This window comes from Cyrtonyx montezumae, unplaced genomic scaffold (assembly GCF_038088225.1).
Source record: "Cyrtonyx montezumae isolate F1298 unplaced genomic scaffold, pur_monq_1.0 scaffold_25, whole genome shotgun sequence".
NCBI lineage: Eukaryota > Metazoa > Chordata > Aves > Galliformes > Odontophoridae > Cyrtonyx > Cyrtonyx montezumae.
In genome coordinates this window covers 3,279,519-3,306,457 of record NW_027071992.1, presented here as the reverse complement: position 1 = coordinate 3,306,457, position 26,939 = coordinate 3,279,519, and the positions used below count along the sequence as shown (strand labels likewise).

The 26,939-nt window shown below is 37.6% G+C and overlaps 1 protein-coding gene across 2 annotated transcripts in view; it reads left to right on the top strand.

The window, feature by feature from the left end:
- The first annotated feature begins 854 nt into the window (after window positions 1–854).
- SREK1 (splicing regulatory glutamic acid and lysine rich protein 1) overlaps window positions 855–26,939 on the top strand; it is a 38,459-nt gene continuing 12,374 nt past the window's right edge. The window contains exons 1-7 of one of the 2 annotated variants that reach the window (XM_065739795.1): window positions 855–1,030; window positions 10,251–10,384; window positions 17,979–18,094; window positions 21,977–22,141; window positions 23,130–23,308; window positions 23,909–24,039; window positions 25,319–25,433. In XM_065739795.1, the coding sequence (XP_065595867.1) occupies window positions 870–1,030; window positions 10,251–10,384; window positions 17,979–18,094; window positions 21,977–22,141; window positions 23,130–23,308; window positions 23,909–24,039; window positions 25,319–25,433 (1,001 nt within the window). In that variant the 5' untranslated portion in view covers window positions 855–869. Of the gene's footprint in view, window positions 1,031–10,250; window positions 10,385–17,024; window positions 17,689–17,978; window positions 18,095–21,976; window positions 22,142–23,129; window positions 23,309–23,908; window positions 24,040–25,318; window positions 25,434–26,939 lie in introns of those variants that run through there. The other variant, XM_065739796.1, reaches the window with a different exon arrangement.

Sequence of the window (26,939 nt, the reverse complement as noted above, 5' to 3'; positions counted from 1 at the left end):
AAGTCTTACCTGAAACATACTCATTTTTAAGAAATTTCAAGTAGTTATCTGAGATTTATTTTAAATTCTGTAACAGACTGCTCCTACTTTACATGAAGTACATGAGCAAATACAGAAGCACTCCCAAGACTCAGAGACACGCAGGCTCCAGCTGACCTACTTGGTCATGGAAGTATCACAAATTTGAGATCTATTTTCAGCACGTACAGCTTCGGGATTGCTCCAATCCCTTCTCAGTTAAGGTTTGGTGCGTGAAAGAGTTCAAACATTCAGGCCTGCAACCTCACTCTTAGCGTTAGGATGCACTGTGTTCATCACCAAATTCAGACTGCACCTCAGGACACGGACTGCCCAAAACACACTGCGCGCAGTCCGAACGCAAAGGTTAAAGGGAACCCGAACTGTGAAACTCAGCTTCAAGGAAACCACGCACGAGCCATTCCCACACAGCCCTGCTCAGCGTCGTTAGGACGGAAGTTTTCAAGGCTGTATTTCCTGGGGGGACTGAACTGCCTCTCACTGACAGATCTCGTTTGCGACCCCAAGAGCCCTCCGGCTGCCAACGAGCGTTTTATCTCCCACTCAGGCGGACACATCCCGGCGCCGCCGTTAACGGCTCGCAAGCCGCCGTTCGTTGCGGTCCCCCCCCCGTCGGTAACCGGGCGGAAGCGGAGCGCTTGGCCCCGCCTCTCCCAGCCCCGGCAGCGCCCCTGGCGGCATCAGGCGAGCAGCACCTCCGGGAGCAGTCGAGTGAGCGGCTAGAGCGGCGCCGCGCAGGGACGCTCTGCAGAGACGTCGCGCGCCGCTGTCCGCCTCGGGCCCGCCTCTCCGGCTGCGTGGGGCCGCGCCGCGGTCGTGCAGGCTCCGCCATGATGAACAGCGGCGGGATCGGGGTGCCGCTCGGCTTCCCTCTGGGCCCCACGTCCGTCATCCAGGTCACGAACCTCTCCTCAGCAGTCACTAGCGAGCAGATGCGGACTCTCTTCGGCTTCCTGGGAGATATCGAGGAGCTGCGCCTCTATCCCCCAGAGTAAGTGCGGCCGGCTCCGGGGCCGGCGGAGGCGCGGGGGGAGGGGGGGCCATGGCGCGGCGGGCCGGAGGGAGGGCGGGCGGCACTACGTGCCATCTTGAGTTCGGGCACCGCCGCCTCCCGCTGCCGGCCGGCCGGTCACGTGCCCCCGCCTTTGTATGGCCGCGGCGCCGGGTGAGAGGCGCTGCGCCCGCACTTAAGATGGCGGCCCCGGGCTGGGGGAGCGGCCGCGTCCTTGGAGTGGGACTGTGCTCTCCTGGCGACTGCTGGGGCTCGGCATCGCGCTGCGTGGCACCCGGGCTGTGGTACACGCGTGCCTTGAGGCCGCCCGGAAGCGCGCTTCTTTCCCTCTTTCCCTAGCTCTTGGCAGCCCGGCGCCGTGGCGCTCCTTGTCCTCCGCTCGCGTACCTCCGTGTGCAGGGGTCGGCGGGAGCTGCTGTGTTTTGTTGCAGAGCGGCGGAGCCGGCAACGACTGCCGGCGGAGCTGTGCGGTGACAGAGCGTGCCTCGTTCGCGGCACTGCCCTTCGCAGCACGTGTCCCGCCCGTGAGCGTTATAACGGGCACAAACATTTCTCCGAGTTAGTCTGCTCTCATTTCGTTAGCTGGCTGTAAGGGATCTCTGCATAGGGCACGGTGTAGCTTGCTTGCCCTGGTGCTTCAAGCGGGCAGATTACGGCCAGCAGAGCAGGGGAGGCAAAGAGACGATTTATGGCGCTGCCTTTGTGTCCTACCGTGATGAGTGACGTGCCTGCCCTTCAGAACAACTTGTGCTTTTTACCCCTTATGAAAGTTAGGTGGGTTAGCAAAAAGGGGATATGTAATTTTCACCCAGATATTTTGCCCTTTATACTTTCTAATTCAGGGGAATAAAATTTTGGTCTTCTAAATAGCTAGAAATGTTGGTATTTTTCCACCTCTCTGTGTTGCTAGGTTATACTTGTATTGATTTGAAAGAACAGCATTCAGAAATGTGTGGTTTAACACATCTATGGAAGGTACGAAATAGTTACCCCATTTGTGCAGTGGTGAGTTAAAACAGCCTAATCTAGTTTTAGGCAGTCCTTTGTAGTTTTCTGCTGATTTTTGTCAAGTCTTGTTTCTCAGATTGGAATGGTTCTGCAGTTTCTTCTTAATACATTTGAGTTTTCTCATGACCAAATGTATTTTTGTCAATTGTTATTGATTATTTCTAGTATATTAATCTTACTAGTTTTTAATATTTGACATAGTAAAATTTAAGACAAACAGATATTTCCTCAAAGTTAATGATTAATCTTTGTGTCTGTATGTAAAATTTTGCTTGTGTGTGTATACACAAAATACTAAAATCCAGTGCCATAGTAAGATTTGACTTGGAAATGTCAAGGTTATGCTGCGTTAAATGTCAGCTCTTAATAAGTAATTTTTTTTTTTCTTCAGGTAGGGTACAGAATTATGATTACTTATTTTAATGTTGATCTTATTTACATTTTTTTGGTATGTAACTTAGAAATATGCATGTCCATGCAAAATAGGTCTTGACATTTGACCCGATTTTCAAATTACTACCGTGGAAGTAGATAAAGTTTTCATCCAATACACTTCATGTTAAACAGAAAATATATGCTGCTTGTTCCCTCTCTGATCACGATTTAGGAAAGTAATGAAAAATTCAGAAAATAAAGCTTTATTGACAAGTATATGGGAAGCAGAAGAATCCCATGCAAGTAGATGCTACAATATATGCCTGCAGTTTGTTGAAGTTATACATAGCCACTGCTATAATTATTTAATAATTTAAGGCCTAGTTTTTAAAAATCATTTTTTTCTATGAATTAAAAGGAAATGTTTATATTATAGTTGACATAAGACAAACATTCTTGTGGTCCTAACTTTAAAGATATTTCAGTAGAAAACTTAAACTTTTAGTTTTCTGGAGCATTAATTTTATTACCGTCACAGAACAGTCAGAAACTTGCTTTGTTTTCAGATCTACATCTGAAAAACAGAATTTGATAGGTTGAATTTAAAGTGAACTATAGATCTTTTGTTTATTGACCACATAGTGACAGATACTAATGTACACTTCTAAATCTGTTCCTCACTGAAAATGAGAATATGGAGCACCTCAGCTTTCAGTAATTCCATAATATTCATTTTATTTAAATAGCGTAAATAGAAAAAAAGAAACAGTAGTGAAAGGTTTGGTTGTAAATAGTTAAGCGAGAGCTTAACTGAGTTTGGGATCTCATTTGCCAGCCTTTGTTTGGAAGCACATGAAAAGCAACAAAAAAAAAACAGTTATTGTTTAAAGATAAAACTGTTGGGTAATATTGAGTATTACTTTTTACAGCTAAAGCAGTGGTGAAAGGAATTTTCCTGTTGCATTGCATAGTATTGTAACCTGTTTTCTAACTCCTTACTGAAGAAGTTCAGCATACACATGAAATAGTTTTACTTTGTCCTGCACATTCAAGCTAGGCTGAGTGAGGATGTGTTCTCTTCTGTGTAAAAAAGCCATAACATTTTAGTTATGAGATTTACTGTTATAAATATAATTTATAATTCTTAATGCTAATGGGTGTAAACTTCCTGCTCTGTATGTGAATCGTAACAGTTAAGAGAATACAAAAGGGAATTCATTTGCTTTGTAAAGTCTGCGTACATATGTCACTTAAGTCTGTTGTACAGAGCCTTATGCTCCTGTGGTTCTGATGTGCCAGGCCATTGAATCCACGTGGTCCAGTAAACTCAGTTGCCCTTTTCCTCCACCTGACTTGAGTCAGGGCCCTTTTAGTCCTGGCTATTGTATTTGTTACTCACTTGAAATCAGTGTGAACCAAAACACTTGTTATCAAAATCAGGAATAGAATTGGACCGTCTACTTTGTTTAGTGAACTGCTTGCTGGAAATTGGAGTGGCTATTTTCCTGTCTCTGTTGGGATACCTTTCCTTCCAGTCTGGAAGGAGTCATGTTCAGAGGGGAAGAGAATGTTAATCTTTTGCATTTGCTTTGTCAGTGCCCTCTTCCCTAGAGAGGAACTCAGCTGTCTGGTTTCCATGCTCGCTAGATCCAGGCTGTCAGATCCAGCATCAGAGTAGCCAGGTGACAATGTGCTCACCTGGATTACAGCTGAGATCTTTCCACATATCTCATGCCTTACCTAGGGATAGGCATCACTGATTATTGACTCATTTGTAACCTCTTCATCTTTCTAGCATTCTTGTGATGGCCCTGGTATAGAGAAGCTTTCCTTGTCTACTTCTTCCTTCCATAATAAACAAGCTGACTTTTGCTTCTATTGTTTTTGCTTGTTGACGGGGGCAAGGGACACCAGCATGTGGTGATCTCTGGTTCACTTGCATGGGTTGGGTCAGATCCAGAGGTATCTTCTGCCGTTTGGAGGTGTCAAATAGTGTTAAGCAGTGTTTACTGGCACAGTGCACTGAAGGGTAAGTCTTTGGCATTGCTGGAATCAAGGTGCATCTTTTTAAAACCTTCCATCAGCTTTTTAGGATTCTTCTGTTTAGGGGTGATTTCCAGACCCATTGGAGGCACTAATGGTGATAGATACCTGCTCAGATCCTCCCGCACACCTTGCCACCTACAGCCATCCTGCCTCACAGCAGATCTCTGGGTGGTATTTTTAAATACATTCTTCCCCAGAAATAAAACCAGAAATGCATACAGTACACACAACAATAAGGTCAGGCTACTTAGAATATCCCACAGTATTTCCACAACTATTTTAGCTTACCTTGATAAAGTGTTTCTGCAGTAAGGTTCCTGAAATCTGAGAATGATGGCATTACTTACTACAAGTAGCAAATTAGATCCATTATTGATATAACATGAACACATGCTGTAGACAAACTAGCAAAACCATAAAGAAATCTGGGCCACCCCTCAGAGTTAGGAAAGACAACCTCGGAAGCAAGTGAATGCTGTGAATGAAAAGATCAGCACTGTGATTAGCACCTGTTAAGCTACTATACTGCTTATTTGATCTAACACATTCCATCATTATCTCAACCCTTTGAACCCCACCTTGGGCTGGCTGGCCTTGTTGGCAAGGCAGTATGAGAAGAAAAAACTTCCTTGGCTCTGAACAGCAATGTTCAGCAGCAACTAAACATTGGTGTGTTAACATGATTTTTCTCCTGACACCAAAACAGCATCATACCAAACTCTATGAAGAAAATCAACTGTTTCATCTGAAACCAGGACAGTATCTACATACTGTCCTGGTTTTATGATTTTTTGTTATTTGTATTCCCCATCATAACATTATGTAGTGCACTGGGTATTAAAGAGTTAATGCTTCAGTTGTGTGGATTGTTGGTAGTTTCAGGTAGCCTATCTCAGAAGAGGAGCTATGTATGCCGGAAGACTTTGCATTACTTTGCGTTTTTCCATTTTCTGTTCATAGGGAAAGATAAAACTCTTGACAAGTCACGAGGTCGCTCTCTCTTTTCCCTTTTGGATCATCCCAGCAGCATGTGTGCTCCCTAGCCATCTAGCCTTCAGCATTAGAGGGCCTTCGGTTTTCAGATACTCGTTATATTTGATTTATTATCTTCAATTCCAGTTATATTGTACTATATTGTGTTATTTTGCATGCTCATATCTTATTTAGTAAACTAGCTTTCTTCCTCAGATCACTGCTGCTGTTCTGTTTTAGGCACATCTCCCTACCCTTTCCTTTTTCCACTTCTCCTTTCCTGCAGCATGGGTCCGTGGCTCCCCTTGTCCCATTCGTCATGGAACCAGGCAGAACTGACCTGTAAACCGTTGGCACATACACACTATAGAGAATATATACTCTCTTTTTTTTCAAATAAATTATGTTCTTTCCGTGTAAAAACACAAGTTATGATTCAGTTCTTCCAAGTCAGTCATGGAAGTCAGTCATATACTTTTCTACTGAAATCTGATCTACAAAACATGGTTGGATAGAATATTTCAATAACAAATCTGCTTTGTTTTAATTGAGAGGAAGCAAACTGTACTCTGGTACTTGGTCAGGGTCATGTAGCGTTTTGGACCACGGCTCCTAAAGTGTTAGTTTTTTTTGTAATTCTTACCTTTTTTTAGAAATTGGAGCATTACATCTTAGCTTTGATTATTTTTTCCTTATCCTCTGATATTTTGTTCTGTCATAGCAATCCAGGGACTTTATTGAAGTGGTCTTTTTGACCAGGTGGTAATTTCTTCTAGCTGTGTTACACGGCAGTTCATTGTGCACCACCCTACTGCTGACCTGGATGAAAAAATAGAAGGTATATGACTTAGTGGTGAGCAGGGATGCCATCTCTGCATTTTGCATTTCCATAACTGATTATGCTGAACTTTACAGAACTTCTTCTATTCAAGAGAATTAATCTTTTTTACCCTATTTTTGACATTTCTCCAGACTCCTCTCATTAATACTTCTTGACTTTATAGGATGCAGGACAAAAATTATTTGAAAAGCTAAAAGGAAGTCTTAAAATGCTAAATACAGTTATATACAGATCATATTAGATGGTGTTGGAATAAACTTGACTTAAAGTTCTTGTTAGCATGCAGATTTTGGAGGGGAGAAAAAAGAAGAAACCACCTTGAGTTGTTATTTTCCAGCAACTTGTATCTAATGACTGCTTTTTAAAATACCTGTTTCTGTTTTATTTTGTATCCCTAATTGATGGGGTGAATTTTTAAATGAATGGTAAGTTAAATCATCATGTTTGGTACTTTGTCACTTCATGTTTCATTTGGATTGATTATAGGCCTTCACTTTCTGCAGTCAGTGCTAGTGAGGCACCTCTTTAAAACGATGGGTTTCGTACTTGTATTACTGAAAACCTGGGACTCAGCAAGAATATATCTCTCTTACATATTGTTCAGGTGGCTGTAAAAGCTACTTCATTACTGTTATTTCCTGAAAGGCACATGAGAGCTGTGAGTAAATCACCTTTGGATTCAGCGTTGAGGGCACTGGAGACTCCTGGCACTGCAGAAATTGTTTCCATATGGTCATCCTCCTAATTTTAGCTTCATGTCAACAAGGTTTTATTGGCACTTAAAGCAATATTTCCTTTACTGAAAAAAAAAATTAGTATGAATCTTATTTTTGTGGACTGTTAATGGTGGCCTTTTAATTACCATTTTCTTACAAGTATGCTGTTGTGATCTGTGAAAGGATTTCCACTGAAGGTTCAGTCTATGAAAATGATAGCATGCTTTAAAGGTCTTCAGTGACAGAAGTTAACAAATAAAAGTTACGTGGAAATGTGAAAAGATTTTTTTAAATCTACTCATATTTCTATTTAAATGTTGTTAGACTAGCAGAGCAGACTAGCAGACTGCTGTACTGATTTAACATTCTTTTTTGTTGGTTTCAAAAACTTGCCCAAGAAGTTTATATTTTATCATTAGGTAGGGTGTAGAAGTCCTCAGCAATGGGGAATGCTATGATCACAACCCATGTAGGATGCTGTTTTAACTAGTAAGAGTTGTTAATTCTGCCTCAGGAGCTCAGTGAAAATTTGTCAGCTCTGCATAGATGAGTGTCTTTAGTACAGGTTCTCTGACAGTGTTGGTGATGTTTTGTTATGGAAGTGTGAGAAGAAATTTCTAAGGTTTTGAATACCTCACCTGCATGGTCCTGATTTGGCTACAAATCTGAGCTCCCATGCTGAGAATGGAGAGCCGCTGTCATTGTTTTCATGCGTGTATGTCAATTTGCCATCTGAAAAACTTGCAGTGCTTACTGAGCTTCTCAAGTGGGAACACAGGGTGGCCTGTTATGTTGCCTCTGACACAGGAGGAAGACATCCTGCAAGCCTGTGTCTCTGATAAGCCTCAGAGAAAAACCATTATTGCGTGGAAAGTGATGGAAAGTGATACATTAAAGTATGTGATGAGACTGTGAGAGGAAGTGCTGTGCTCCCTGATCTGTGGAAAGTAATTTACATTGAAATTTACAGAGTGTGTTGTTCAGGAAAATATTAATTTGTTATCTTTCTTATGGTTTAAATAGGCGTTAGTAAGAGCAGGAAGTGTGGCTTATGTAGTTCTAAAGAAAGCAGACTTTCATTTTGTGGTACAGGTACAGCTGAAATCTGAAGCAGGTTTGCAGGGTGTGACAGGTTTTGGCCGTTTATTCTAGTACGCAAACTGCTTCTACAGTTTAGAGTTGTTTTTCAACATAGGAGACCAGAGATCTGAGATTCGTAGTTCCAGTCATTCTTCTGCGTTGTGCTGTCAGTCAGTTGGATTTTTGAGGACTGAGTTGTTAGCGGGGATGCAAAGTGTGTGCTGTGTTGAAAGCCCTTCTATAGAACTGGAGTGGACATTTTTTAGCTCTCATGATGTTCTACAGTGACTGTGTTGTAGAGGAGGACTTAGAGACTTGCAGTTATTCCATAAGATCCTGTTTTAATAGATTATTTGTTTATCTTTGTATCTTCTGTGCTAGCATCTTGCATAAATCTTGAACCTTAGATGGATGTACTGTAGCCATTTATTTATTCCTTTATTTATGCTGTATTTTTCTAAATGGTTCACTTGTATGAAATGGTTTTGATTGTTTACTACTCTTCTGAGAAATGGATATTGTTATCTCTCTGAAAAGAAAACAAAAATGGCAAAAATGTCTTGACTGTTATTCAGGTCTTTATTTCTTTCTCTTGAGTTTTCTTGCAGTCCAGAGTAACTAGATTATAGCAAATTCAAATTATAAGTGTAGGACTTGATTTTTTACATCAGTGCTTTGTAACTGTGAAGGACACTGTGAGTCTGCCTCAGGTATGCCTTAAAAAATGTTGACATAGAAAGAGGGATTAGAATAAGACTTCTTACAGCTCTGTTCTGAAGAGGTCTACTGGAGAGGTTTCGGAGACCCATTCTTAAAAGGGTAGGATTGATCACTGTAAAACTAAAAATGTATAGAATTTTAGATTTTTGTTGTTTCCATGGATGCACATGCAGTGTTGATGTGTTTTCTGCAGATATGATCTCCTGAGAGATTTTTTCCTCTTCTTTTTTACTTCTCCAGTGAGTTACCTCGTTAGCTTAACCCTCAGAAGAGAGTTTGTACCCAAACTACTTGGACACTCTGAAGCACTGTTCTTTTGTTCTTTTTAACATATTTAGTAAATAGCTTTTGAGATTGAAATGTAGAAAATAGAGGGAAGAAAACATTACAGAAGAGCATGTAACACATAGCTGGCTCTGTACGTGCTGAAATTTATGAGGGTTACTTAGGAGAGGCTGAAACTGCCTTGTCCAGACTCATGTTCTTCAGTCGCAGAGTTTTTTTGTTCTTCTTTCAAAGAGGAAAAAGCCAAGAGATGTTAGAACTCTTTAGCTGTCTGGAGCATAGAATCTTCACTGGAGACTTCTGCTGTTTGGGTTGTGGCAGTAGCATGTGTGTTTAAAAAAAAGCTAAATAAAATTAACCAACCAAACAAAACAAAACACAATTCCTCCTCCCAAAAAAGCCAGACACAAGAAGAACCACCCCATCGTAAAGAAAGTGTAGGAAACATCTTTGCAATGGCTGAGGTCTGACTCTTGAAAATATGTAAAATTGGAAGTTGCATGCAAACATTTCTGATGAGGACTTAGAAAATCGTTTGCTATAAGCTGTGATGTTTGGAAGTGTTCAGAATCAAGACTTTGCAGGTCATTCTGAATGTGAGAACTTGGAACAGTGAAAGCATTGGCCACTACAGAGAAAATGAATGGTCTGACGAAATGTGGTCATCTTGCAGTGTATTTTTTTTAAAATAGTTTAAAAATGACTTGCATGATTTATTTCTTTCCTGATATCTGGGCTAGTATTGGCTAATATTTGAAGGACTCACTGAAAAGTGAATGGGCTTATTGTTTGAATTTCCTTAAAGAGGACCATACAGAGGGAAAAACAAAGAAGATTAACTGTAGATTTACTCTGAGGTGCTTTGATTTATGCTGCTATTTACAATAATATCGAACTTGGAAACGTTGTATAGTAAGATTTGTAAAGAAAGTAAGTATTGTAAATTTGGGATTTTCTCCTAGGTAAGTTTTCATTAAAAAGAAGGAGCTGATATGCTTGTTTAGTGACATAGAAGTCAAATTGGTACATTTCTGTACTTTGGGGTAGTTTTTCCAGGAAGTCTAAAAATGTTTCTAAATTAAGAAATTGTAGTTAAAAATATATATGTATGTGTTATTCAGTATGAGTGATATATTTTTTCCCTTTTATCTTGCAGCAATGCACCTCTTGCTTTTTCCTCCAAAGTATGTTATATTAAGTTTCGTGAAGCATCAAGTGTTGGTGTCGCCCAGCATCTAACCAACACGGTTTTTATTGACAGAGCTTTGATAGTTGTGCCCTGTGCAGAAGGTTAGTATTTCAGTCATTCTTCTGTAATGTTGGTCTTTGTCCTGTCTGCTAATTGTTTTAAGCTTTCAATGTAAGGAGGTCGTACTCTGTTGTTATTTTATTTTATTTTATTTTATTTTAGTGTTGTTCGGGGAAAAAAAAAAAAAGATACAAAAATGAAAACAGAGTGAAGGAACCTAATTACAGAGATTTAATTTAGAGTCAGCTTTAGAAAAAAAAATGATCTGATTTAAATTAGAATAATCCCATTTTCCATTGTTGTTACATAGTTGGGAGGACACAGAAGTAATTTTTTCCCCTTAAAGGTGATTTTTATCTTGGCAAGCTTATTCCCACACAAAGTTCTCACTGAAGTCAATGGAGCATTAAATATGTTAAGTAATTTCCTTGCAAAGATAGTACAGAAGTTTTGATCGTAATACATTATTTTTAGTCTGTGGCTTGTTTTTTGGTGTTGTTTTTAGTGGTTTTTTTTTCTTTTTTCCTTTGACATATTGATCTTTATTATTGTTAGTATTGTTTTTTTTTTTTACCAAAGCCAAATTTGCCCCATTGACTTTCACTGTATGCAGTTGGCCATTTAGACTTACATAATTTAAAAATTTTGTGTTCACAGCGAAGATTACTGTTTGAATATAAATGTTTGCCTGCTAGTATAAGGAAAATATTTCAGTTTTCCCTTCTTGTAAAGTAATACTTTTTTGTGATAAAAAGGCTTTCTTACACACTGTTACTACTTATGATCTTAGGCACCTTTTGAGAAATGTGAATATCTACATAGAATGCTTCCAGAGTAAAGTGTTTTTATAACTCCTAATAAAGATGTTTGGTAAACAGTGAATTTACAAGTGTTCCATTATGTAATGCTGAGGCCACACATATGGAATTTGAGGGAATTCTTATTGATTATATGCCAAATCTGAATACGGTTCTGTGAAGCATGGCCCTACTGTTGCTGAATTCTGTGTTGACAAATAACTGGAATTTGTCCGAGCCTCATTGACTTCATTGCGATCCTTGTGGAATCAAGCATCTGCCCACTTGGGTCTTGAAAACTTTCTGTATCAGTAGAGTAGAAACATTCCAGGTGATGAAGTTCTTTCTTCACTTTAAGTGGTAGCTGTTTTGCCCTGAAAAAGAAAATACCTCAAATGATGGAACCAGAAACTGCAGCAAATCTGGAAGTACTTGCTATTAACATGAGTTCTGTTACTGGAAAAGTCAGGGTTTGGTTAAAAAAAAAGCTGTTGACTTCTTGGAGTTTGTTAATAGTAATCTCAGAGTACTGTGTTTGTTCCATTCTTACTATGTTTTGATCTGAATAGTATAAGGTTAGAGCTGCAGTGATCACGATCTGAGATGTTCCTAGCAAACTCTGACAAGTCCCAAAAATCTCTTAAAATATAAAACTATTCTAAGATTATAGTGATCTATAATACACTGCCTATTCTCCTAGCCTTTAGTATGAGCACTTTGACATTTTTTAGGCCAAGATTTTTAGTTTATTCTTACGCCTTGCTTTGTGGCATTTTTTTGGTTTTATTCTTTGAACTTATTCTTACACCACTAAGAGGATATTGCCCCATCCACTTAATTTGGGGTAGGCAAAATGCATGAAACAAGAACCCTGATTATTAAAAAATAGCCCCTGAATAGTTGCCTATAGCTTACTCAGGATTGTAGTTTTGTTTCATACAAAAGACCTTAACACTGGTTCAGTACTGCCAGAGGGGGAAGATTGTTGCCTAATGAATGAGCAGCACTTCCTGGTGTTTTTCTTGTGATAAGATCACTGCCTGCCATGATATGGCAGCATTCAGGTAAAGCTCCATTTTCCTGTGTCTCTTGGTGTTAGACAGTGAGTGAAAGGAGAATGAAATCCAAGTTCTGAGAAATCTTGTTCCAGCAACATTTGCAGCTGACTTAGTGGACATTTCTGAGAAAAGCAAATCACATAAATTATCAGTGTTCCAAATCATTCCAAATCTTGCAGTGATTTATGTATAATGAATAAGCGATTGGGCTGTGAGGGAAAAAAAAAAAAGTAATAATGCTGTTTCCATGTAACCTTCTAACAGGATCACTGATTTTGATTTATGAAAAAGTGAATTCACACAGGTTTACCTTCCTGAGGAGTTTACTATGTGGGGTAAATGGTGATTTTGGAGACCACAGTATAACATTTTTGATTCATGAAGTTCAATAGGATGCATTGGTAATGGAGGCAGTGGAGTGTTATCACAGGCTATAAAAGTAGCAATGGCTATATTTTATCATTACATCGTTAAATTGTATTGTTAGGTAATGGTGCCAGTAGTGAAAGGTTTAGTGCGCCGAATTGAACGCAGGTGACAGGTAAAGTGAAACTCTGAAAATCTGGTTTTAAATGCCAGAATAAAATCTGAAATTGAGTGTATTGTAACAGTGTTAAATCAAGGAAGCATGAGGACAGGGATGCAATGCAATCGATGTTAATTTTGTGACATTTAATGAACGATTTTACAAAAAATGTGAATGAAGTAACTTTATCAAGCTGTCAAAATGTGACTTTCTTTTGTGTATATGAGTAGCTTTTTCTTTAAATGTTATACTTTGAGAATGCAAAGGTTGAAAGATAACAAAGATGCCACCCTTATCATTCTAAATTTTATGTCCACATTATCTGGTAGATGGATTTTGACTATTAATTTGGTTTTGTATGTTTTCTCTGTGTGATATTTGTGCATTATTAGATGACTAGACTGGCCAAGGCAGACCTGTTACACTTGCCTGAGTTAGGCATTGTTTGCCATGCCACTAAACCTGCCGTCAAGTGAAACCTTCATGGGGGAAATGAGATCGAAGTCTGGCCTGCTGAAGATGGACGCCCTGTCTCTGTTTTTATTTTATTTTGCTTTCTTTCCTTTGTTTTTTTTTTATTATTATTATTATTTTGTTTTATTTTACTTTTATTTTATTTTGTCCCTTTTTGTTCTGTTAAATCTCTTTCCCTTGTACTTGTGAACTGGTACTTCAGTTCTGTAAAAATGGTGTTTTGTAAAGGGTTCACAGTGTTTCATTTTCAAGTTTGACCTGAAGCTGCTTATGAATGGTGGATGGTATCTGTAAAGTGTGATTAGCTGAGTTTTACGCTTCAAATTGTGGATAAGTTCCATTTTGGAGTACATTTAAGCATCTGAATTCAGCAGATGAGCACACTGGGACAGAAGACTGGGATAGTGAAAAAGTATATGAGTTTTAAGATGCATTCTTTCATATATTATGCTTTACGATTTCCTCTTGGAAAAGGCAGTTAAATCTCTTACTTTCTGGGGACATTAACTTTACAGAATACAGTCATAATCTCTCTCTGCTATTTGTTCTCTTCTTAGCAGAGTTGTTTTAATTAGATTGCATGGTCTGTTTAAAAGAAGGCTTTCCATTTATGTCTAATATAAAAAGTTTATAATAATTATTTCTGAAATTGAAATTTCATGGATATTGAATGTCTTGAAATACTTGCTTCTGATGAAATCTTGCTCCAGTGAGGTCAGTGGCAGTAAAATGTCATTCTGTTTTTTTAATAATTATTATTTTTTTTACAATTTTTAGAAAAACTGTTTACCACTCATAAGTACAAATGCAGCCTGAGGTTTTGATTGGAATCTGTTATGTGAGGCACATTGTCTTTTTACACTGTTACTTGTGGGAAAATTGAATCAGTTCTGTATGCGTGTGTGTGTATGTGTGTACTGCACTTAATACATGCTTCAGTGGTTGTTTTCTGAAGAAGAGGATCTATTTTTTTAAACTAGTCTTCTCAGTCATTGCACAAGCCCCAGCAGTTGATGCTGGAGTGATTGAGAAGATTATCATCTCTAGGTGTTGCTCTTCTTTCTTGCAAAGTGGAAGCCCTGAAGCAGAAACGGTGGGCTAGGTGGTGTGTCTCATCCTCAGGCACTGCTCTTCTCAGCTGTGTGCATTAATGCCAAATGGTTTCACTTTGGTAACGCACCAAGCTGTGAACTGGGAAGAGCTTTGCTTTGTGATCTCTTTTGGATTTGTATGTGGCAGCTGAGGTAATTGTCAGTAGTTGTAATCTCTTTAATCACTGCTGCTAAATCCAATAAGAATCATGAACTGAATCACACAGAAGTTATTTTGAAGTGTGCATTTGCCACTGGCTTAATATAGCAGGAAAATAACTGTTTTAAATTATGTTTAAAGTAGATGTGAGCAGAAGGTATTTTTAAAACAAACTTACTGCTGAAGCTGTCCTGAAGGGAGGGTTAAGCGTGTAGTTTAGGTATGAAGAACAGGAAATTATTTTCTTCTGCACACTTAGAGGGAAGTAAAAATACTGCGTTTACTACCTGCTTAACACAACATTTCTCTGGAGCTCTTTGCAAAATGGTTTCTGGTGTGAACCAGGTAGTCTTAAGACTCTGAAGCTCTTCCATGATACAAAAAAGTAACAACTGTAACGTGTATTTAGAACAAGGCCACCTCCCCTGTGGACACTCAATACTTCTAGGCAGTGCGGATCTGATCTGCCTTTGCTTCCAGATGGTCACTGAATCTATAATTTACTAAACAATCAAAAGCATCTACGAAATATTTCAGTGGATGTGATATATATGTGATACATATATCTGTTTCTGTTTTTTGGAAACAAATGTTTTTTAGCTCATTTCCACTTAGCACAACTTTCTAAGCATGAGCTTTAAAATTGAATCAGTTATTAAATAGTTTTTAAAGTGTTCTCATTTGTTTGTTTGCAAGCCACATGTGTTGCATCCTTGTGGGCTCATATTCTCTGATGAATAGATTTATTGTGATAAGGCTCCAAAACATAAATGCTGTGTGTAACTTAAAGAGGTTAGTTGGCCTTATGTATTCATTTGTTCAGGAAGGTAGATTTATCCTTAGTTTATTTTCTGTAAAACTGTTAAAAGTTTGAACTGATCTTAAAAGCTGGAGGAGGAGCCTATGAAAGGATAGTATTTCATTGAGAGAAGGAAAAGGCAGATTTTTAGAGTTCTCTTTATGGAGATAGACCTTTTCACGTTCTTGAAGAAGATGCACAAACAGATCTTTCTTTGTAGTGTGGAACTGACCAACTGGATTTTCTATTAAAATGAAACATTACATTGTTGGGCACGCTAGTTATTCTGGAAATGATGGTGCTAGTTTTTTATTTAGACCTGATTCCTTAAGTAATGTTTGAGCAAATGAATAATTCCTATTATTTCAGTAAGACGGCCTGTATGCTTAAAGTTTAGGCTCGTATTTAATTTTATGAATTTTCTCACTGTCTGTTAAACGTGCCTAACTCAGTTCCTGTTTCAAAGGGCTAAATGCCTCAAGCATCTGAAAAAATTATCTGGTTAAGTGTGTACTGAATTGGCTGTATGTAAGTGCATACTTAAATTAGGCATATGCTTATGTACATTGCTGGACAAGGATCAAAAAGAGAATGCAGACACACTATTTTAGGAGCCGGAGCCATTTTTGTCACTGAATTTACTTGAGCCACATGTGTTGATTCTATGGAAACCTGCATGAAGATGTAGTTAATTGCAAGAAGCTGGCTGTTCATGAAAATGTCTGGTAGTTAATGATGTAGTTCATCAATCATCTGAACGCCCATCAGTACTTTGATTTTCAGAAGGTTTGGTATATAACTGTATGCCTAATTTGCATGCACAGTTAGTAGAACTGTATATTTGAAAGCCTGTTTAGTGAGCTATGTAGTAGGCAGGATATGCAGTGAAGTACACGATTCTTGTGAGCAGTCAGGCAGAGCAGGTGCACCTCTCCTTGCATGCCTGACTTCATAATGAGCGCTGAACACTGTGATGACTCAGATTCATGCATGTCTTTAAAAAAGCCCTGGAAGATATTAATGCACAGTCAATTCTTGAGTGCTAATTATTTTCCTATTTTTCTCCTTTAGATAGAAAAATCAAGTGGTTTGTTACATGTTAAGGAGCAAGGTGCCTCAAAACTAAACATAAATAAAATATTGTAAATAGGAGGCATGAGAGAAAAATGGGTACTGTTATTTTATCTTTTCTATTTCCATATATGCTACATATGATTTTATTTTCATTTAGCTTTGTTTTGTTCTTTGGTCTCATCCAGTTATAACCCAATCCTTGCTGCAGACCTATAGTACTGACATGCAATACTTTTTTCGACTTTTATTTTTTTTTAAGTAGTACAAATCCTGTTTATTTTACTGAACCTTATACAGTTAAAACTGCAATGTTTTGAAGCATACCTAGTGTTTTGCTTTCTTAAAAAAAATATTTTAATTTTCTAATCTTGAAGTTAGAGATTAATAGTTAAAACATAGACAGTTTTATTCAAAGAAAAGTCTTGTAGATATTTTGATTATTAAAAAAAATGTTTAAATAAAAACTTTGTTAAAATGCATGTGCTAATAAGAAAGGGCTCAGTAGTTAGCGTATGTACAGTTATGCCAGGAGTTTTGAAAGCATGATAATTGATACCTGGTATAAGCAGAAGTTACTGCTGTAGTTTTTCTTTTGACTGCTTAGTTTTTGTACTAGTTTAGACCCCTTGGCATTTCAAATTTAATAGATGTATTTAATTGTTTAATCTATTACGTTACTGTTAACCTATTACAGCTTTTAATTTTTGAAGATTTTATGCGCTTAATTTAGCAGTCTTATTCTAACTGAATTTGAGTGAAACCTGTGTTTAGTACAGATTACTTACTATTTAAACTGTTAGCTTGATAGGGAGAATATAATCTGGTTGACATGGTACAAAATGCATAGTTTAGGAAAATGTGGATTGCTTAGCTGGTCAGTTAGGATTATCTTCCACCTCATTAAATTTGCGACTAATTCATGAAAGTTTCAGATAAACTGAGATGACTTAGAATGTGTGACAGTGCAAATCTAGATTTTTCTTCCTTCCCATACCCCCCAATTTCACCTGCAATATGTATTGTTTTGAGTCACAGTAGCTTTTATTTTGTTTTTATTTATTTTTACATCGAAAGTAGGTAGCATCAAAGTAGAGAAAAAAAGCACAAATTTCAATTAGAACATACATGTTTTTTCTTTTTTTTTTTTTTTTTCTTTTACTGATTTAGTTATTTGCCATTTCTGGGGATTAAACTTTAAAAAATGTTCTTCTTTTCTGTATCTGATGTTCTGTGTGCTATTAGTGATGCAGCCAACACGAACGGTTGTCATGTGTAAAACAACTTTCGATCACCGTGAAAGCACCGCCCTGGGAAAGCGTCCATGCTTGATATCGTTTGGTTCATGAACATTAAGTTTCCAGTACAGGTGACCCATAGCTCAAAGTGTTAAATAATTGTGTACATATTCAGTTTTTAAAAATAATGATCCATTAATGAGATTGCTAGTCTTTGAAGTTTTTCTCACTTTTGTTTTTCCTAGTAGGGCAGGATAAACGGAAAATCTTAAGTTCTTATTTGTTTCTTTGTAAGGATCTGGTAGATAGATTCATTCTTATTTGTTACCTTTTTAAATGCAAGGGTAATTATAAGATGATAGTAAGAGTAACATTTGTGTAGTGTTCAAGCTTTGCATAACACTTTCATTTGCTTCTTCAGGTAAAATCCCAGATGAAGCCAAAGCCCTTTCTCTATTGGCGCCTGCTCCTACTATGACAAGCCTGATGCCTGGTGCAGGGTTGCTTCCAATACCTACACCAACACCTTTAACAACAGTAAGTAGTATTCAGTTGCTGTTTGATTTCTAGTTTCATCTGTGTTGAACAGCATTTTTTCTGTTATGAGGATAAAACTGTCTGCTACATTAATGTCCTCTTACAAATCAAGTCAGTGAGAATTTAGCTGTTCAGCCCCTTTTGAAGGTAGATCACGAGATGTCTGTGCCTAACTTTTCCTGAGCATTTGTTTTGGATTTTAAAATTGCAGAATAGTGGGTGAATACTGATTTTGATAGTGTCCATGTTAATTGTCCCTTCCTAGACCTGTTAATTTGATTCAGCAGCAATGCTATCCACTTCTTAAAAGTTACTTAAACCATAGTAGCTAACTTGGCATAGTTGAATCGTTGTGTTAGGATGTTGTTATTTAGTATCTCTCTGTCAGGATTTTAACTGTTCACCTAGCAATTTTTTCACTCCAGAAAGATCAGGAGCTACCTGCTGCTGCTTGTGCTCTGTTCCCATCTGTCTCTGTAAGCCTTTCTTGATATCATCAGGCAGCTTTGCGCAGTTCAGGGAAAATTCTGGAAATAGCAAAGCCTGCTTCAGAAAAACTGGGCTTAGTGTAAATGCTGCATTTTATTTGGAGATGAAAGTCTTCGGTTTTCCAAACATGTTGCAGCTGTGTGCCTACTGATACTAGTGTTATCACCCTGATACATATATATACACATATATATGTGTATATATATATATATATATATTTAATTTATATGCTGATTCCCAAACCTACCTTTCCTTTAACAATTCGTTGTTTGTCTCAGTTACCAGAACTGTTATTCCCACTTGCTATGCTTAGCTAATACAGGTAAGCATCAGTAGAGCTAATTAATATTGATTAGCTTATTTCTTCTTTCTTCCCTTTTATTAAAATATTCTATTAACTAGGTTTGCTTTCTGCTGCATTTTTTCATAAATATGCACGAAGGACAATATCTTCTTTTAAAGCTTGTGTTCCAACAGGTATTTAAGAACGTACAACTTCTACACCGAAACCTTGAGGCCAAAGTTAACAGTCAGATTCAAATTGTTGTTTTTAACTGTCATTATATAAGAGAAATCACATGGCATTGAAAATCATCTTTAGTTCAAGAGAATGCTGCCTTTTTTTTCTTTTAAGTTAGGTGATACTGCCCTCACTGTTAGGTGAAGTAATAATTTAGGTATTCATAAACTAAAGCGTGCTTACTTACACGTAATTGCTGCTATTCAACTGCAATTAATAGATTTTGATACATGTGTTTCTAAACTAAGGTAAATGAACTTTGTTTTTATATACGTCTTTAATAAATTATTGGTGAATACTAGACTATCAAAGAGGAAAGCAAGTTTGCTGACACTTTCTGTTCAGTAATGAAAGGATGATTTCAGCAAACAGAGTAGTTTTATCTTTTGTTACATAATAAAAAAGCACATAGTATCTTGTTGAGAATTTCTAACACAAGCTTCACCTGTTAGAAGAACAGCTGCTTTTTGTGTGAAGAAAATAAAAGAAAACCAAGAGCTGAAGTAGTTGTCTGATACTACTCTTCTTGCTTTTGACTGTACATTCCAGTTTATCTGTGTGATTCTTTGTCTTTCTGGATTCTCTGGCACCTGTCGTACCTCCTGTGAAGTGTGATAAATTCACTAAAGGAATGAGGGTGACCGAATGTTTATTTAACCCATAGCAGCCTGACAGACATTGTACTGGGCTTAGCAAAAGATGTGAAACCCTGGTGCTTGGGATAGGGATTCTGGACAAAAAGTTGCAGGTTTATTCCCTTGCTTTTTTCTCCAGCCAACTGTTGGGCCTCAGTTATTCAGTAAACTGCAGTTTAGAGTTGCTTCTTATTTTGCCTGAAGCTTGTCAAAATCTGTGATGCAGCCCGGAGTGGTAGTACTGGCATTGCCTTTCCAGTCTTTAACATTATGCCAGTGTTCATGTGGTCACTTACCTGAGGAAGTCTGATCTGACAGGGCTTTTTTTTTGAGGTTGATGAGAGCTGTGGAATATGATTGGTTTTTCAGAACACCTCCCTTGATCTTTCTGGTTTAACAAGCCTGTTGCAAAATGAGAAATCAGGATTGCCTCTTTCCTAGTCTAAGGAAAACTGGGTGAGTTTAAACTGACGATGAAGCTGTCATTGGAAGGCTGGAAGGATAACAGTAGGTAGCAATATAAATTACACCTTTGAAGTCCTTCTTTCATGTTCTGCTTACGCATTACTGTGTTTCTGCATTACCTACATAGCATGTTCATACATTAGCTAAAGGCAAAGTTTAGAACATAAAGAAGTGTTAAATGTAAAAAGTTAGCACCAGTTTTTCTGCCAGGGAAATTAGCTTTTGATACAATTACAGGAGAGAAGCTTGTAACATGCTGCTCTGGTTTACAGTTGCTCTTGTACTTGAGAGCTCATATCTGTAGAGAATTCCTGTATAACATTGGTAATCCTGAGTTGAAGGCATTTCTGCTAGGCAATATAAGACTTTTAAGGGCAAGCGTATAGTTTACTTAGGTAAATCTATAAATCATGCACTGCACTTGGATCATCAGTTAGTTTACTGAGGGGACTCAGAAGCTATTCATCACAGAAAACAATACTTCAGAATTAATCATGTGAACAGTGTGAACAGTGCTTTTTCATTTTCTATAGCTCCTTCACTGGCCACAGAGAAGAATCTGGCTCCGCTCTTCTTGCACTCTTATTTACACTTTCCCACTAGACATTTGTATGCACTGTTAGAACATTCCTCTACCTTCTCTTCAGAATAAAGAGACCCAGCTCTCCCAGACTCTCCTTCTAAGACTGGTGCTCATAGTTGCTTCATCAGCTTTGTGGCTCTTCACTGGACGCGTTCCCGTTAGGTCTGTTTTTCTCTTGTAATTGGAGGCCCAGAGCTGGACACTGGATACCATATCTGGCTCCAGCAGCGCTGAGGAAAGACAAAGAATCACCTTGCTCATCTGTTCACAAGACTCTTCTCTAGAAAGTGCAGCTCAGCACACTGCTGTCCTTCTTGACTGCAAGCGTGCATTGCTGGCTCATACTCCCCTTGGGGTCATTTAAAACCTCCAGGTTCTTCTTCAGCCAGCCAGTCAGCTCCCATGCTGTACATGCTGATCCATGGGAGTTTTTCCTGCCCAGGTGCATAGCCTGGTGTGTACTACCAGCTCTTCCTGGTTCTGTATTGTCTTAAGACCTGCTGAGGGTGTGTTCAGTCTCACTGGCTAGTCTACTGTTGAATTCAACAGAATTGTTCCAGGATTGTCATCTGGAGCATATCAACACTGATTATTTTTTTCAGCTCAACTAGCTGTTTTGAAGAGATTGTTTTTTAAAAAATGAGGGTACTGCTGATAAGTATTCCATTTCTATTTAAATGTTGTGTTCTAGACAGTCGCAGGCTGTGGTAAATAGTACTTTACTGGGTCTTGAAATAGTTTTTAGATGCTACTTCGGTATACTTACATGATACAGAAAACTTGAGTTAGATCATTCAGGCTGATTCATGCTTCTTCCTACTCTACTTGACATAACATTGTCAACCAATACTTTTGAAAAGGAAAGTATTTAACTTGTGTTAAAACTTCTGTAAAATAAGTTTCATACTTAAAAGTAAAATAAAGTAGAAGTATATAATAAAGAAGATTTTTTGTTCTTTTTGGACAGTTTTTTGGGTCACACTGTAAGTAAGGAAAAGAATTTACATCGCCTCTTAATGTCATACTGATGGTTATTTTATAACATGGGAGTCAAAGAATTATGTTGCTGATTCGGCAGGGAAAATGAAATCATTCCCAGAAGGCTACAGGCATATTTTTATTGCTTTGCCCAAGAGTAAATTGTATTTTGTAAATAAATGACTGTGCCATATTCTTTCTGTCTCTTCCAGCTTGGTGTTTCACTTGGCACTTTGGGAGCAATACCAGCAGCAGCATTGGACCCTAACATAACTGCACTGGGAGAAATTCCCCAGCCACCAATAATGGGGAATGTGGACCCATCCAAAATTGATGAAATCAGGAGAACTGTATACGTTGGAAATTTGAACTCACAGGTAGCTTTTTTTTTTTGTATGGGAAATACTAATGGAAGATGTAGAATTGCTGTTTGTGAATTATAATTATAGGAGCTCTCATTAGCTGATGATGATTTAAACAAAGAAACAAATGATGCTGGTTTTGGTCACTAATGATAATGTTAATTCTGAATACTCCTGCGCCAATCCGATTAAACCAGATTGTGGAAGTCACTCTAGCAGGGTACCAGTAAAATCACAGTGCTGCAGAATTGAGGATACATACATAAAGATTGTGTGTGTTGATCAAATGTCCAACTGTGTTGTGTTAGCTGTCCTTCAACATAGTACTGTGCAGATCTTAAGTAGAGTAAGAAGGAATTCACCTGAACCATAGTAGAAGGTTAATAACTGGAAGTTGCAAAATCAGCCTGAATATCCTCAGGTTTCTGTGATAGAAATGCTCGGTGTCTGAAGTATTTCTTTTCAGCAGTTATTGATTGAAAAAAAATTGCTTTGATGGATAGCAGTAGTAGCATTTGTTTGGGTGATTTATTTGATTGCTGAAGTAGTTATTGGAGTGTAAAAGTTCTCCTGGTTCCGATCAACTATAAGCTAGTAGAAAGAGAAAAGCTAAGTCTTGTGATATTGTGTTGTTTGGTTTTTTTAATCAATTTAAGGTCATAATAGCAGGAATAGTTTGGACATATGTTTATAAGTAAATTCCATATCCGTTATTTCAGAGAGGTTACTTGAAAAATGCAAAATCCTGTGCGAGTTTATTTATAGCCTAAACGCAGGACTTTTGGTTACACTAATCTAAGTTGCAGTATATTCTACAGATTAAATGAAGGAAAAATACTGTCAGTCTTCCTTATAAAAGTGTGAAATAGCCAAATCTGTGTGACATATGAAACAATGGTACGATGTTTTTACGAAAACGTAGGGATTTTTTATTACCTGATATGTTGTATGGTTGCTTTTCATTATGCATTTTACTTCAGCTGTGCTCTTTGACTCTTTCTAGACCACAACAGCAGATCAGCTTCTTGAATTCTTTAAGCAAGTTGGAGAAGTCAAATTTGTGCGAATGGCGGGTGATGAGACTCAACCAACACGATTTGCTTTTGTGGAATTTGCTGATCAAAATTCTGTACCTCGAGCTCTTGCCTTTAATGGTGTTATGTTTGGAGACAGGCCACTAAAGTAAGAAATTAATTGTCCATATGAGGATTGAACCAGGGATTTCTCAGTATTCTTGTGTATTTATGACTATGATCTGCAGGAAAATGCAGTAATAAATATTTTTTCAGTATAAAGATCTGTTGTTAGCACCCTGCAACACTTTATAAATAAATTAACTCCACTTTCAAGACTGGGTATAACTTCTTCTAAGCAGAATATGGATAGCAAGAGTAAAATATTTACATTTAATCTTGAGGTAGTGAATGCTGTAACAAGAGAATCTGTGAAGTCCCTTGTGTTGATTAAGCTTTATACATGATGACTCTGTAATAAGTTTAATGTTTGAAATTTAATCTAAATTAGAAAGCTAGATTTCCCAACTTCAACCTTTATTCAGAACGACACAGAAATGCTGTACCTCATTTATTCAGAACATTTTAAAGGAATAGAGGGCACACATTTCAGATAGTTTGACAGTAGATGAGCATTATGAAAACTTTATAGTTCACTGAACATGGAAATTTTTAGTCAAACATGGAATTTCAGATGGTTTCCTTTCTTTTCCTTTTTGCAAGTATTTTTATATTTTTGAGATAAAGGTTTTATTTTTCCTTAATTTAGAATAAATCACTCCAACAATGCAATAGTGAAGCCTCCTGAAATGACACCACAGGCTGCTGCCAAGGAACTGGAAGAAGTGATGAAGAGAGTAAGGGAAGCTCAGTCTTTCATATCTGCTGCTATTGAGCCAGGTAGGTATGTTATGTTTAGTATTTGACAGACATGGTCTTTGCGCATGTTGGTACATGCAAGGAAGAGCACTTTCAGACACAGGAAAAGGTTACTTGTAGCTGAATCATGTTTGTAGGAAGAATTGAAAATAATCACAATTATATTCGTGTAACAGATCGTCAGAATGAAGTTGACTTTTTTATTTTGTCATGTGTTGTCTTCAACTATGTTACTATGTTACCACCATTACTATGCTTTGTTAACCTATAGCAGATGAATTTTATCCTTGTTTTTTCACGCTGGCTCAAGACTGAGCATCTATAAAGCAAATGGGGTCAGAAAATGAATTTGGGATTAAACAATGTGTTATAATGGACTCTTTTTCATCCATGTTAGTTGGCTGATCCCTGTTAACACTGAAATGGCTGTTCAAGGAGGAAGACCTCTCATGGTTTGAGAAGTTAAACGATGCTTTTCAGTGTTGATTTATGCAGACTTACACCGATTTTTAAACCACACCATATAACAGTCTGACTTTGTTGAACTTATTATTGAGATCATCCTTTAGGTAGTGAGATTTTTGTCATTTTATTAACAAACTCAGACTTCAGCATTATGTACATTAGATAATGGGGAGTCTTGAGTTTTTGGAGAGAGTTGAGCTTTTTCTCATTTTTGGCATTGGAATAAAAATAACTGTAACGTTTCCTCAATGTAAAGCAGCAGAATAGGAATCTTTTTAGAAGAGTCTGAACCAAAGTCTGCTGAGGTCACTGGTGGCTTCCTGGCCTTTGGATCAAACTTTTAAGCCTTCTCTCCTTTCCTTCCTCTACTTACGAAATATAACTTGAACATTTGTACAGTGGTTTACATTTCTAAAAGAGCAGAAAGTACTATTATTTATATTTTATGCTTGTTTTCAAACTTATGCCCTGTATTCTAATTTACTGTATTTTTCTCAGGTTATCTTTTTTTTTTTCTGAATTTTATACATTAATAACATACCAAGAGGCAAACATGTTGTAATCTTGTGCATTGTGGCAGCAACATAAATCCCTTTCCTAACAGAGCTAGCTGTTTATAATTATCTGGTTTATGTGTACTGCTGCAGGATGGCTGCACTCAACGAGTATATGCAATGACTTTCTTGGATGTTTCTGAAGGATATTTGCAAAGAAGGAAGATGTGCAAAGAGTAGGCCCCTTGTACTATATGTGCTACATTCTACTTGTGCCTGATTGTTAACTGGGATCTTTAAATGTTCTGAGCTTACACTGCAAAGTGGTTTTTTCCTCTCAGAGTCTGGAAAGAGCAGTGAAAGAAAAGGCGGTCGATCTCGTTCCCATTCTCGTTCAGAATCCAGGTCTAGCTCAAAATCCCGATCTAGAAGGAAAAGATCACATTCGAAACACAGGTAGGCCTGTTTCTCTTTTCGGCTAAGAGATGATACTGGTTTTCTTGAGTACTGATGTTTACTGAGATTTCTTTTTTAAGTAAGTATTGCTGTGGAAAACGTGAATAGCTTATACTGATGATATCAGAGTAATTGGAATCTATCTCTGGACATACTTCTTTTGCTGTAGATGCTAAGTGAGGATTACTTTAAGTGAAAACGCACTGGAAGCTACCTTTTATGCTATGTAACACATTTCATTTTATGACTTTCATATTTTAAAAGGTAGTAGTTACCTGTGTTTTATGACTGGAACATTTTTTACTGTTAACAGTCTAAACTGATGATTTGACTGGTTTTGCTATTATGAAGTTCCCCTGCTGTCCTAAACTTCTAAACACAGTTAATCAAACCAGTATTTCAATTTACTGTAATGAAAATGCAGTTAAAATCCTTAGAAACCAAGAGAAAAAGGCTCTAGGGACAGCTTTGCATTCTTCAGTTCACTTTGCTAAATTTGTTTACTTCTGAAACAGGCTTTGGAGTATGGGAGGAAATGGAACAACTGTATCTTTGTTAAAATTAATCCATAAATTTGTTTCCCATGGATGAAGGAGTGTTGATATGTGATACTTACAGATGCATCCTGAAAATAGTTTGTATTTTTTCAGTGACTTCTGAGCATTTATGTAATCAATCTAAAGGTATTTGGATACATTAAGTGTCAAAAAAGGACACTCAAAATGTGTTAGATAGTTTACACTTTAAAAGGTAAGTATTGTCCCTATTGCAGAAATTACTTTGTTGCATCTTTTCTCACACTGTGTTCTAACGGGACATATGATTCCTTTATATAAAGAAAAGCTGAGTAGAAGTGCACACCGCATCAGTGGTACTCCCAGTGAAATGTGATTTAAGAGCAGGTTTTGTAGTAGAGAGGCAACACAAAACATTATCTATTGACATCAGACCATAGTGCACTTTTATAATGCAAGAATAGTAATTTGGTCATTTCCTTACTTCATGGTTCTCTGCTGTTTCTGTAACGTGGGATATAACTGGAAAGCAGTGTAACATTCCAGCAGTGTCAGTGCTGTTCTGTACCAACACAAACTAGATTGAGCTCTAGAAAATAAATTTGCGTTCCTCACTTTAAGAAATCTGTTCTTTCAAATATCTGTTATCACTTTTTAAAATTATAATTTGCAAGTGTTAAAACAGTTTTAATTACAAGCTGAAAAAAGAGCCAGACTGATCCACTGAAGCATATGCATCCCTAAGATTAAAATATCCTTACCATTTTCTTGTTTCAGCATTTAATAATGTCCATATATCCCTTTCAACTTTACAATACAATTTTTATACAGGGGCTTATTTTAGCTAAGTTGTAATTAATTTGCCCTGAAGTTAGTTTCAACACTGATGTGTGGAGCAGAGCTGAAGCTAAAAAACAGTTGCCTTTCCTCTCCTCTTGGTATGTCCATACCTGGTGTGTCTTAAGCTGCAGAAGACAAGTAGAAGTGTTAT